The sequence below is a fragment of the Fringilla coelebs genome, assembly GCF_963513975.1.
Source record: "Fringilla coelebs genome assembly, chromosome: 1".
NCBI lineage: Eukaryota > Metazoa > Chordata > Aves > Passeriformes > Fringillidae > Fringilla > Fringilla coelebs.
Window position 1 is genome coordinate 102,111,528 of NC_140028.1, and position 14,126 is coordinate 102,125,653.

A 14,126-nucleotide genomic window follows, 5' to 3' on the forward strand; every position below is an offset into this window, starting at 1 on the left:
ATACACTTCCTACAATTTCTAGGGAGCAAAATAACAGTATATATCAACTATAATATTAAGAAAGAATCACACTAAAAGAACCTAATCTGTGAAGGTGTTATATAAACAAAATGGTTGTTTATGTAATTAAAGGGTCATTATTATATATATTTAAAAGCAAAATAAATTATTTTAATTATGTTGCTTAACAGTACAAATACTGTTTTCCACATTTTGTATGTGTAGATTTATATATTTTAAAGAACTGAGAAATTTTGCCAGTGAGATTTGCCAGCAGAAATTTCTGAGAAGCAAGGGAACCTGCCCCATGGGTTTTCCACTTCTATCTTTATCCCTAACCAGGTCCAGTCCCCTTTCATCTAAGTTTGCCCCCACACAGTAGGCAAGTCCTCTTCCCTACTGTCCCTCAAAGTTCCAAACCTCTCTTGGATCCACTCTTCAGGCTCCTACTTCTCCATGCCTTGTCACTCTCTAGTCCTGGTTGACTACTTCAGCATTTATTGTTTCACTCCATATCTTTCATCTTCCCTGGCTCTTGTCCTGTCTTCATTTGAATCACACATTCTCTTTTTTCCATTCCCCATGAATATGAGTACATAGAAAAGTAAAGGGTCCCTGGTGTCACCTCTGCCATTTCCCACAACAGGTATAGTGGGAAGCTAGTATTTCAAGGGGGACAGAAATAATCTGATACTCCTAAAAGAGGCAAGAAGATTTGGGCTTTACTTGATGCAATGAATAGGACAAAGATACTAAGGAATTGGTGCTCATGGAGTTTGGAATTGGATGGAGCTTTTCAGGAAGCACTTATACAAATACCTGTCAGATGTGACTCAGATAAGCTGATCCTGTCCATGTGCAGGTGATTTTCAGAGGTTCCTTTCTGAGGTTCCTTTTTCTGTGAATTTTTAGGGGATGTAGCTATTTAGAGTTCCATAGTAAACATATGCCAACTACATTTCTCAAAGGCTTGGAATTTAATCAAGCATGGCTTGTCGCAGGATATCTGAAGAGACATGTCAAGCCCCATGTTCCTACTCCTCACCACATTCAGAGTTTTGCTCTTAATTATGACGTATTTTTAAAGTGGGAAAAACACCATATTTCCTTATCTTCCTTGGGAACCACTGAAGTATTTTAGCAGAAGTTTCCTTTAAAAGTATTTAGGAAGAGATAACCAACCAGGTGGAAATACTAAGAACAGCAGCAAAGGTCCTAAAATAGGAAATACTGGGCTACTTCAATTATAGAAGGTTCTACAAGTTCTGCCAATATTTTTCCCCTAGGCTCTCACAAAATGGGGAAGCAAAGAGAGAAATATCTCACAACTTCACAGAATCCCTTAAGCCTCCTATGTTCCCATTTAAAAGGGATTATGAAATAAAATGGAGTAGGAAGCACCTCAAAATTTCAAAGGAAACTCTTGTGTCAATGCCAAAATTGCTATTTTAATATTTTTTCCCATATCAGACTAATTTTAAGGTATTCCTCATTAGCATAACTGTCATTCTTGTCTTTGTTTTTTTCTCTTTGCTGTTTTTATTCACCCCTTGACTTGGAGTTGAAGAACACAACTTGCAATACAAAGTATAGAGAGAGGGAATTTAATTGACATTAATTCCTGTGAATTTAACTTCTTTTCTTTTTCACTAATCCAGGTACACTAACTGAATAATGCTCTGGAAAGACAAATCTTTGTCAAAAGTCACAGCAAGCAACACTGCAGCCCACAGGGTTTAAAAAAAAAAAAAAAAAAAAAGGAGAACTAGATTAAACCTTTTGTTTTAAGCATACTCATTTTAAAACCAAATTGACTGAGAAAGCATCTCTGACTACTATGGTTTGAGTAGAGCTCTCTTCCCTCCCTTTCATGTTTTTATCACTGCCAGCAAAGATATAGATGGAGACCAATAAAACAGGATTTGGATCTTTCACCTTGTCTGTTAATGGATATCTGTTTCGAAATAAGGCTTTCTCCTTCCTCTTTTTCCCAGTCTGATTTCTGCCTATCCCTTTTTCATTTCCATCTGAAAAAAAATGGAAATTCTAATCCATTTGTTTGGACTCTATCCCTACTTAACTCAAGGTGGGTTTCTACCATTCATGGAAATATAAAAGAACTTTAAAGTACACACAAATAAATTACTCTTACAACCCACATTACAGCTGTTTTTTACTTCCAGATGGTATAAAGAGATCCCAGTATAAAGCAGAATTAAGCTACTATCTCCAGCAGTTGAACTTCTCAAAAAAAGATAGCTAACTAACCAAACACAAGCATTATAAAAGCAAAAAAAATAACCACCATTTTTTTAGTGAATTTTTTATTTTCAAATGCCAATTTCAGTCTTGTTTTCCCAAAATTAAGGGAAAATACATAAATATTTTTTACCGTTTGCCTTTCAGCACTGATTAGGAAAAAAAATAAAAATATCAGTTTGGAGAGAGTATAATTAATATCAGACAGGATGGAGCACACTGGGTTTAATTTTAGTGTTCTTTTCCTTTCTGTGCCTTCTTTCTGGTTATCTTAGGAATCACTAATTATTCAAACATTGTAGACTACACTCATAAATTTGCTCATGTAAGGGCTTCTGAATTTGACAGAAGAAACTTAGAGGCTGCTGGTGATCCTGTTTGTCCAAATGTAACTCTGTTTAGCTCCACAGATTTAGTTCTGATGAATCCTGGTAAATATCAGATAGAAAAGAAACCCCCAAGAACCCATCCGGAACATGCTCATGTTAAACATCTGTTTAAAGTTTAGTGTGCTTTTATTTATATTCTTAGGGAAATATGAGGCGACTTTGCAGCTTTTTTTTAAATTAAAAGAGTAACTGAAATTCACCTATATACCTTAATGTTTGTTGTATCAGAAATTATTGACATCATGATATCATGGAGATAAAAAAATTCTCAACACACTGACCAGATTAAAAGCACAGATCTTTGTGCAGTTCTTAATTCAATAAAATGCTGTGGTACTTCATGATCAGAAGGAAATATGCCCTCAGAAGCATCTGTTTCTTCTGTGTCCTTCATGAGAGTCAAAGGGTACTTTACAATCCAATCCAATGCTGGATATAACCTTTTAAATAAATAAACCGTGGTTTAAGGATTTAGAAAGCACTAGATCAAAGAATGTAATCTTTGAGATCTAATAACTACAGTGATGGGTCTAGCATAAGGACATGAGCAGAGTAGAACAAAGGTTTGCTGAATATCCACAGTGCTCTTGGGTTAAAATTCATTACAGAGTCACTCTAAATCCCTAGTCAGGGGGCAATTCTAAATTTCTCTTCTTGCTAAAATCCAGCATGAACTACAAAAATTAACTGAAAGCAATATATTTAGGGGAAGAAACTCCAATCTTCAGCTTCTTTTGTGTTGTTGCTTGACTATTCAAAATTCAGCTCTTATTTTCCAAACACCTGCCAATTTCAGTTTCAGCCTCCAGGTTTTTGGCTACGCCTCCCTAATACACACACACACACACACACACATGGATTTCTACTCCCCAGGATTAACTGAGTGGAGATGGAGAACTGGCTTATTTTTTTCCAGCAGTGCATGGTTATATCCTCTTGCAACCAGAGGAGATCCAAGGCTGTAGCATTACATTGTCTAATGCACAATGTGCTGCTCATGTGAGTTTTCCCAGTAAGTTGTGGGAATACTTATGGATGTGAACAAATGGTTCCATGATCATCCTTTAAATAAGCAGTAGCACCAAAACAAACAAACAGCTGTGTTCAGAGCTATTGTGAACCCTTCATATGCTGTTTTAGAGCACTCCAAATTTTTCATATGTCAGGCTTTGAAATTGCAAGCGTTGCTCACCAACTTGCACACAAAAAGTTTTCTTGCCTACTTTGGTGACAAGCTGGAGCAGGTGGTGAATACTGCACACAGACTTCTGGAAAAATCTTATCTTTCTTTATTTCCCACCATGGGCATTACAACACACAAGCCATCACTTCTGCCTACTGCTTGACCAGCATCTTGTCAACTCTGGCTGCAAGATTAAGCTTCCCCAATTCTGAATTCAATATTGCAACCCTAAGGACATAAGAATCAAACTGGAACATTCTGGGTTTTGGAGTTGTTTTTTTCCCCTTTTAATGGACAAAATTGTTTCTGCTCCAAGACCATAGTTTGCCCTGACTATAATGATAAATCATTATGACTGACACTAAGCAAAATGAGTTTGATATTTTCTGCTTTATCCTTCCACATTAGAAGCCACTTTTACATTTGCCACAACTTTTAACCTTTCTTCCAAAAGATTAGAATTATACAAATCAGGTATTATTTCTGCTTCGTATAATCCATTTGAAAAATGTGAAGCACATTTTGTACACAGAAAGGGATGGGTGCAATGAAGAGAAGGTAAGATTTAATGGCCAGCAATCTTGCAATAACTGTTGTTTTCATATAGCAGCATAATTCTTCTTTATTCCAGATTATTTTATTTCATTGGAACAGTGTCCTGCTAACAAAGCCAGGGGGAGGTCCCAGACTCCAGACACACTCAGCACTTGGCAGCATCTGGTTCTAGTAGCAAAAGTTATAGACCTAGTGACAGTATCTTGGAAATACCAGCCTTAACCATTATCAGAATTATTTGCATCTTTAGCTCTTTTTTTTTTTTTTGCATTTTTAAAGGCAAATTCAGTAATAATCAGGCACATTTCTCCATTGTTATAATTTAAAAACCCCAAAACAATGACAGTCTTTAATGTGATATACTATGAAAAATGAAAGTGGATGCTAATTTGCCACTGATGGGACACAATGTGATTTTAATTCATAAGCTTGAAGCAAGGATATGAAACACTCTAGTCATTGATATTGTTGTTTAAGTCTTAGTCTGTGCTGCAAATCTATATTTAGCTATTTATTTACCCCCCCAAAAAGGATGCCTTCTAGGAATGGGCTAAAGCCATCAGCTTTTTATTCCAGTGAAACTTCATTGCACTTGAAACATAAGAAAAGCTCAAGTAAAACCTGTGTTAGAGCTCCATAAGTTGGATTTGTAAGTGAAATAGCAGTTAGACATATAAAGAGTTTAGTGAAAAGTACACCACTCTGATACAGAAGTATCCCTTACAATATGTCTAACAGCAGTTGTGTAATACTATTAACATGACTTTCACTAATCTGCTTGCAAAAAACTCATGTTCTGTCTTTTCTGTTTCTTGAAACTTGTTTCCATAGCAGGGGGTAGTTAAAAACTACTTTTGTCCTATACTTGTCCCTGTAATTATATGTATACTTGTTCCTTTTTGGAAGTGCCATTCCATAGCTGGATTGTGTCTTCCAAACATGCATGAGTCCAAGTTCCCTGAAAATGTTACAACTTACAAAATAAAATCTACTCCATGAAATAGCACTAAGTTCCATTTAACTTTTTTTTCCTTTTGCTTAAGGTCCTATTTCCCTTTACAATGCCCTTCCCCATTTGTGGATTCAGAACCCCATCCTGGAATGAGCCACCTTTGGGAATAGGTCATATTTAGCAAGCACTTAAGATACCACTCACTAGATATAGCACGGGGTCAAAAATTACTCTCTCAAGTGTGATTTTGTAGCACTGCTTGTCAAATGATTGGATTTCTTTCAGAGTAAGGTGGCACAGGAAAGCCCACCAAGACAAGACCTATGTGTTTTGACAAGAACAACTATCAGAGTTTCGCCCTGTAAATCCTCATTCACATGTGCAAAGGACAGGGGACAGCTATCTACAGCAGAGAGCGAGATGAATTTATGAGGCCCTCATCTCTGAAAATAATTTGTTAAACTTTAAGTCATTAAACAGTATCACTTGCTATTACTCATATGAGTAAAAGTTTGTTTGAGATAGTTTTGCTATATATAGTATGGCATATACAAATATAGATAGAAAAACAGGCTTATCAGTAACTACAAAAACTATTCTAAACAATTCAAGAAAATTTAATTTATATAGTACACCATGTAAAGATTGCTTGAAATAAAGATTTTTGCATCCCATCTTTCTCCCCCAACATTTTTTTATGAAGATTTCTCCCACTACCTCTTTTAAGAATGGCTAGAAATTTTGAACAGTCCCTTGATCTTCAAAATTTTCTTTTGATCTAACAGTTAGATAAAGCACTACCATAGAACAGCACTACCAGTCAACAGAGAATCAGCAGCAAACATCAACTAATATTTCTCTTTTGAAGAGGAAGTACTACACATCACAGAGGTTTTGAAGCCAGCATTGAAACAAAACCCCTGAAGTGATAGTCTGTTTACCTGTAGCCCTGATATCCTCAAAAAGTAAGTGTTCAAGACCCTTGGGTTACTGTCTTTATTCCTAATTGCCAGTTCTAATTGTAAAACAGTTTGCATAACAATTATTTAGTTAGCACTTAAGCCAGACTGTTATATTTCTTAGCAGTAACACAATAGGCTTGTTGGACAAGATCCTGCAAATTGTTATATATATGAGGAGTCCCATTGAATTCAGTATCATTCTCTGCACTTGAAGCTTTAGCAATTGCAGACTTCTTATGGGCTTAAGTGATTTGCTGACCAACTTTTAAATACATGCTTAAGTCTAGTTAAGTTTAGTGAGAGATAAACATGCACATATTCAAAATTGCCTGATCTGAGGTTCTTCCATCTTCAGAATTTCAGAATGAAAGGCTACATTATTAATGTAGCTTGCAGAATGATGTAAATCACAGGAAAAATAATATTTTGCCATATCTTCTTCTAATGTTGAAAGTGCTGTATACAATTGCTCTTTGATTGTCCTTTTATTTTCTTCCATTTGAGTTGCAGTTAAGATCAGAGAAGAAAAATAAAAGTCCTGTTACAGCTACAGGTCACTGTAAGATAAGAGGCTCAGCAGTCACTTCTATGCACTGTACACACAAAAGTGGGCCAGACTGATATTTAGTTTATCAGTCTAGAATCTAGGAAACATAACAGAGGTACTTGAATGTAAATGCATTGTCAAAAGATAATAATCTACATCACTGGAGGAGTGTCACTTGTCCAGCAATTTAAAGGTCATCTGACATACTTCATTTTTCTCTTACAATTAGAATATAGTGAATATACACAGAGTACAAATCACAGCTTTTTTTTAAATTTGACCTCTTAATTGGCTGCCCTGGCCCACAGATGAAATCGCACAGTAGTATAGAACAGAAAAAAGAAAATCAGAGAAAATTACTAAAGATCTTTTTAGAAAGCTGATTTCAATTAAAATCCAATTTTTGTGTGAAAAGAAGAAAAATCCTTTAAAGTATGAATCAAAATGATAAAAAATCATCTTTTCTGCTGTAAAAACAGAAGTCAACAGAAAAATGCATTCTTTTGCTGGAATCCAGGCCTAGGACCAAAGAATTTACATATATTAAATTAACAAGATCCAAAGTCCTCTACAACAAATATTTATACTATAAAATATTGCAGCCACATTCCTGCATCTCTTTACAATAATAATTCTAAGGGACACAATATTCTACAGAGTATATACAACAGTGGGTTTCTGCAAAGATGGAATGCTTCATTATCAGAGTACCAGCTTGTTCATAAATATTAAAAAGTATGAAGTTTTTCAAACATATTTCTTACTGTTTACATTGTCTCTCTAATAATGAAAAAACCAACCAATGGGTACCTGTCCATAAGTCTCTCCCTCACAGTCCTGAACTCCAGGAAACCACTGTTGGTGACTGCAAAGGACTACAATGTTTGTTCTGGATATACAGGGAGCAGCCAAGGGGACATGTAGTCTGGCCTTACTTATGCAAGTAGCCATTCTTACAGTGATGGGTCTAATTCTTACTTGAAAGAACAGGATTTGTGCCAAACTGCAGACAAAATGGCACAATTTCTTGCTGTCTTACAAAAGTGGGTCCTAATTTTACATATGGTTATTTTCTGTTTGCATATGTTATAGGCAATTCTTTATATTAGATTAGAGCTGGAAACAGATATTCCAAGAGAAAAAGAACTTCTCTACTTCTATAAGAAAAATCATGTAGAGATTGCTCAAGACAAAAAAACGTTATAGATCTGACCTTCATTTGGAAAAAATTAAACTCCTGGATACATATTAGTCTGCATTATAAAAACGACACTGACAACAGATTAAACTTCTGAAAAGTGACCAAAAGTTGCAAAAGGAATGGCTTCTCTGAAACATGTTGTATTGTGGTTAATCATGAGGAAGAATACAAAAAAAAATTTAAAATGGCAACAAAATTAAACAGAACAGAAAGACCCACACTGGCTGAAGCAATGTATCAGATTCATAAACTGGGCTTCAGAGAACTCTCTGTGGGAAAAGAGCATGTTTACCCTTGCATAAATAGCATTTACTAATGGTGAGATCATATGGAGGATACCACTGAAATACAGAAATAAACATGCTAAACTTGTAGAAAGAGAACTCAGACATAGCAGTAATAACTGCAAACACATGCTTATTCGAAGAAGAATGTTACCTAATTCGCTTCCTCTAAATATACAGAGATCTAATTTAAGCTGCTGCCCTCCCCTTTCCCACTTTAGTATATTTGCAGGAACCAGTGAACACAGAAATGTGCAGCCAGCCCGGGCCCTCAGGCCGGTGGATCAAGATGGCACGCTGGCCTGGGCTCCCCTGGGGACAGCAGAGCCAGAAGGGTGATTGGACACAGTGACCTGTCTGCATGAGATGAGACAAAAACAGGAGGGCTGTAATGCTGATGAACTAACCTGTCACTCACAAGCTCAGGTCTGAGGGGAAAAAAAAAAGATGGAGAGAAAAAAGAATACAAAAAAGATATGCTAGAGGTTTTAGAAAGCATACAAGGCAGAAAAATTACGTCGTCATTGGAATAATTAGATTACATTTAATTATCTGTTCATTCAGATGGGCTCAGGATATACAGTGAATATGGCATAAAAATCCAGCTAATAGTTTCTATAAGAGCAAAACACAATTGAAGAAATAATGGATATTGTGGTTTGGCATGCAAGGAAGGATGCTACAGACTATTGCTGGCAGGGATCAGGGTTTCATGCCAAACACTCCAGTTATGAATCAAAATCACAATGAGCAATGAGCTTCTAGATCTTGACACACAAGGCAAGGAGGTTGTTCTTCAGAGTACTTGGCTGTTTTATTGCTTGCTTGGGGGAGGAAAAATCCAGAGGGAAGGCTCACAAGCAATTCTGCACCCTGGACCCAGTACACCCAGGTGCTGGGTAACAGTCGAGTTGTAGCACTCTGCACACCATTGCCATCACCAGTGGGAATCATTGTGGACTGATGGTTAAAGACAGTTGAAACCCAGATTTTTTTTAAAAAAAGTAAAAAATGCATTTAATGATGAACAAGTACTTGGTGTTGAAAATGCCTTTAAATCAGAATGCTCCTGCTATTCCATTTGTGTCATACACAGACTAATGCTTGAACTACAAAAAACTGCTAGTGTGTCTGATCTCCCTTGCATCAGCTATACATGTGTAGTTTGGATTTTTAATTAGGCGAGTTCACATTCCATTAGCAGTGAACAAGACTGAATTTAGAGCTGTATCTGCAGGATTAGCTATCTTTTTAGAAAAAACAATTATTCTCATGGCAGAAAAAAAATACAATGCTGATACAAAAAGACCAAATTATAAACATTTATCCAATTTTTTGGGTTTGGAGGTTTGAAAGTTAACAAGGACTTTTAAGAACTTTTTCTAATAGTGTCAGGAAATAAATGCCTCTTCTAAAGAAAACTATGCAACTACTAAATATGCAAACCTTAACTATTTATCAATAAAAATAGAGACTTAAAATATGGAAAGATTTACTGCCAGAGGGCTTGCCTTTTGATAGTTATTTTCTCGTAAAGTACTTACAGAAAGTCTATGTGTATTTTCAGCAAAGTGTGGTAATTATACTGATTGCCCTGAGATTTCCACATTTTAACTAACTCCTTTATTATACAACCAGAAAATGCATAATTTTTTATCATAAAAAAAAATTAAACTTTTTATTCTATCTTAACACGTAGCTAATAACAACCAAACATTGGACAATTAATCAAAACAAAAACATACTTGAAAATTTTGTGGATTTATGAACCCATTATGATGTGCACACTTACATATATGAAATGTAAATATGCACACATGCTGATCTGAAAAAAATGTTTGTAGCACCTAAGACAGTAAGTTTCAGAAAAATAACATCTATAAAGTCTAACACAGAAAACCTACAGCAGTTAGTCACTTAAAATGCCTATATTTATTTTTCTTTTAAGTACATGCTCTTGCTATTAATTTTAGGAAATGAAATACACAACCACATAATAGAAACATTTTTCCAGACATTCACTGAACTTTTTTTAATTAATGAAATATGGAATTTTACACACAGAAAATAAAAATCCTTCTACCATTTCCAGCCTCAAAACCACTTTATGAGAGTTGGCAAGCCTTAAACATAAAATACTTACACTTTCATACATGTGAAAACAAAATTTACATTAAAGAGATATTACAAGCTTTTAGATTTATAAAGATTTCAGGGTACATTTTCTGTCAAGAGCACTTGCTCAAAACCTTGCCATTGTATCTGCCCTAGAATAATTATATATATTTCTGTAAGACTAAACAAGTTAAACAAAAAGGTAATTAACACAGTCTAAAATACATCTTTTTGCACAATGTAGTACTGGCAAGCATGCCCCACTTTTTAGGTATAAGCTAGCCTAATAGAAAGCTGTGAATGTTTGGAGGATTTTTAATAAAAAATGTATCTTCTATTTTTAAAATATTTAAAGCAATAAAAGTCTGTGGTAAACATGGCATTACATATTTGACATTTCCGCCCAAAAATGCATTACTATGTACGATGGTATTAATAAACCATGTGCTTTGAGGGACTTCAGTGCTTTGCCATAATTTAGATGAAAACAATGTATAGAATGCGTATTTTTCTACCATTATATCAACATATAGAAAACAAATACTATGTCATCATCTCAGCAGCATGCGTTCACTACACTGGAAACATATGCAAAAAAACACAAACTTTTGAGAGTTCAAAAAATACCCTTTACCAGAGAATGATTTACAAGTCAGTGGTTAATGAGAAAGTGTTGAGCACTTAAAATTTTGTTAGAAAAAGAAAAACAGGCATCCTCATCTGACTCTGACTGCTTTCACAGGAAAACAGCCCTCCCTGTTCATCAGAACAAAATAATTTCTTTCCCCACTTCAGGTTATTATTTGAAGCAAATGAAAAGACAATGATTTTTCTCTCTTCTGGCTAAAGCTCAAAACAGCATGGTTAAATCACACATATAAAACTACAGACTTATCAGAAATCACAAAACAGAAAGAGAAGGACTCACTGACCCATTTGGAAGACAAAGACGACAAAACGGAAAAGCTCTAAAAATCAGCTTGTGAGGCCTTTGAGAGATATTCTTCTGGCATTTCATCACAGCAGCCCCAGTTCACTTCCCTGGATACAGGGAGGGAGAACTAAATAGAGCTGTTTATTAAAGCTGTTGTGCTGGATTGCATTAGGAAGCACGAGCAGACCACCTGGACCTTTCAGATTGTGGCAGTGTTTAATTTGCAGGCTGCCCCTCTGCAGCAGCAAAGACTACTACATTTACCAGGCTCAATCACACATTATCTGGATTAGGAGTATAAGAAGAAAAAATAAAAATAAAAAATAAAAGCCACAGAATCTAGTACAGGAATACAGTCAATATAAAAATAATAAACAGCATTACAAATAGAAAGCAACTCCCCAGCAAACATAACACTTTCACTCCTCGGTTCCTCTACTTCAGCATATTTAAACAAAATAAAACAGCAAATTAATAAATACATTGATTTGATAAAGCTCAGACTGAAACAGGGTTTATTAGAAGAAAAGGATGGTAATTTAGTTTTTTCTAGTGATTCCCTGGCCAGATTATTGTGTTTCTTTTGCCTTTCTCACTTTCAGTACTACACTCGCTGGTAGCTGAAGATACAGATAGAAAGATGGTACTGTAAATATGAATTATGTGAATCATATGGTTAGACCCTTGTGAAAAAAAAAAAATAAAAGGGGAGTTGAGAAATGGCTGACTCCATACCTGACCAATTACAGCTTGCATGGTCCCTGTGTCCTGCTGAGCTGAAAGATCGCAATCCATCATATGTAGTCTTTGAAAAGGAGAATGGGGGTTTCTGGCATGCATCTGTCAATCAACTTCTGCACTCACAACCATCACCAAAAGCAAGGGAAAAAAGTCAAGCTGCTCCACCAAATAGGATGAAATAGTCATGTGACCTTCAGCACTCTCACACACATACATACTTCCATAGAACGTATGAATTTTCTGCAGATATGAAATGACATTGACAAATACCCAATACCAAGTAAATAAAGTGAGACAAACAGCTACTCACCAAAGAGAAAACACTTGCTGTAATCTTCAGCCTAAAGATTTAATATACCTAAAAGGTATTTTAAACTGAGTGTTTTCTTTAGAGCCTAAACTTTTCAGATAAGGTGATATGATTTTATATATGCAGACTGTGGTCAGAACTTTAACCCCTTGCGTCCTCTTGCAGCCTCCAATTTTGTTCCCCCCCTTTATACTTCTACTTTATAGCTTTTTGAGTTCTTGATTTTTTTTTTCTTTAAGTTTCTTCTGTGCCAAAGTGAAATGGCTTGTGTTGCTGTCTTTGGATTTGCAGAGATTATGAGAACTCAATGGAAAAAAAATTCTAACAGGAAAAAAAGAAGCAGGGGCTGAGAAAGCTGTGTCTATACTCACAAGTCAAAACATCTCACTGCTTTACTCCACCAGAAGTCAAATGTTTTCTTTACTGGAAATATATATTTAAGTATTAGTTTATGTGAGCTGTGATGAGCACTCAAAATATTAAATATTCAGACTATGTAAATCCTACTTACAGAATCCTTTCCATTTTGAAGGTTAGCAGAATTTTGGTTCATTCACTGCTCCACTGAACTGACATAAAATGTTGTTACTTAGGAAGGCAAATATTACCATTTTTTTTTTTAATGAAAGCAGTTTGTTTCATGTATCTCCCCCTCTGAGTTAAGATTTGCAAGAATTTTCATGACTATTTTTTATTCTTGTCAAAATATATCAGCCACTTGTCTCCAAAACCTGAGTGCCCTGAACGACATGCCGCAGCATTGATTGCTGATACGTTATTGGCCAGTGATTGCTGAAGGGTGACATTAATGTAACCTCGTAGCACTTTAACCCTTTGAAGATCAATACAGTCCTCTGGCAATATAGTAGAATAACAGCCCATGTACTTTTTGCTGTATTACAGCTTCATATAAATATTAGTGCATCTTTCTATCTTCCTCTAATTGCATTTCAGTTACTAGAGCAAACAACCCACTTTCCAAAGAATGTCAGAAGCAAAAATGCAGAAAAAACCCCAGTCTAGTCTCGATGCTTAACCTAACACACCCTTTTCATTTCAGTAAGTTTCTGGCAATATTTTGACATTATTATTTCATTTTTAAAGCCATTGAAAATATTGATCTTAGCTTTTATGGTCAATGAAATGTGAGAATATCAACAATATTCTAATTGTAGGCACTTGCCAGTCTCCTACTACAGAATTTCAAGATTCAACATCCAGAAGTGTTTGGAATGTGATGGAGCACAAGTATATGTGCGTATATATGTGTATGTGTGTATACGTGTATGTATGTGCATAGGCATTGAAGTATAGAACAAATGAAACGCATGTTGAGGGAGTGAGATAAGCAGGGAATATCCAGCTTACTTTGCATTCTTTGAGTTTTTATAATACAATTATTTTTTTAAATGTTAAGAAAAAACTTTAAAAAGGAAATTCTGATACATTTTTTAAAAATTAGAAATAAGAACAATTCATATGTAGAAGCATGAGGACCCAGAAGTGTTCCTAGGACAACGAAATATTTTAGCATAACAAATTTTTCAAATCAAGCATTTTTAGAAAGATATACAATATTAACAATGAAACATTGCCTCTGGGAGGAGGAGGAAGGAGTACCTAAACTGTTGTTTCTAACATCTGCTATGCATTTCATTTATAAACATACATAAAATACACCATTTAAGCTGAAA

At 35.3% G+C, this 14,126-nt stretch overlaps 1 protein-coding gene across 1 annotated transcript in view; it reads right to left on the reverse strand.

The window, feature by feature from the left end:
- POU6F2 (POU class 6 homeobox 2) overlaps positions 1 to 12,221 on the reverse strand; it is a gene marked incomplete at its 5' end in the record, with an annotated part of 309,184 nt that extends 296,963 nt beyond the window's left edge. Inside the window, one exon of the mRNA XM_084212470.1 lies at positions 12,117 to 12,221. Coding sequence (XP_084068596.1) covers positions 12,117 to 12,221 — 105 coding nt within the window. The remainder of the gene's footprint in view (positions 1 to 12,116) is intronic.
- Positions 12,222 to 14,126: the final 1,905 nt, after the last annotated feature.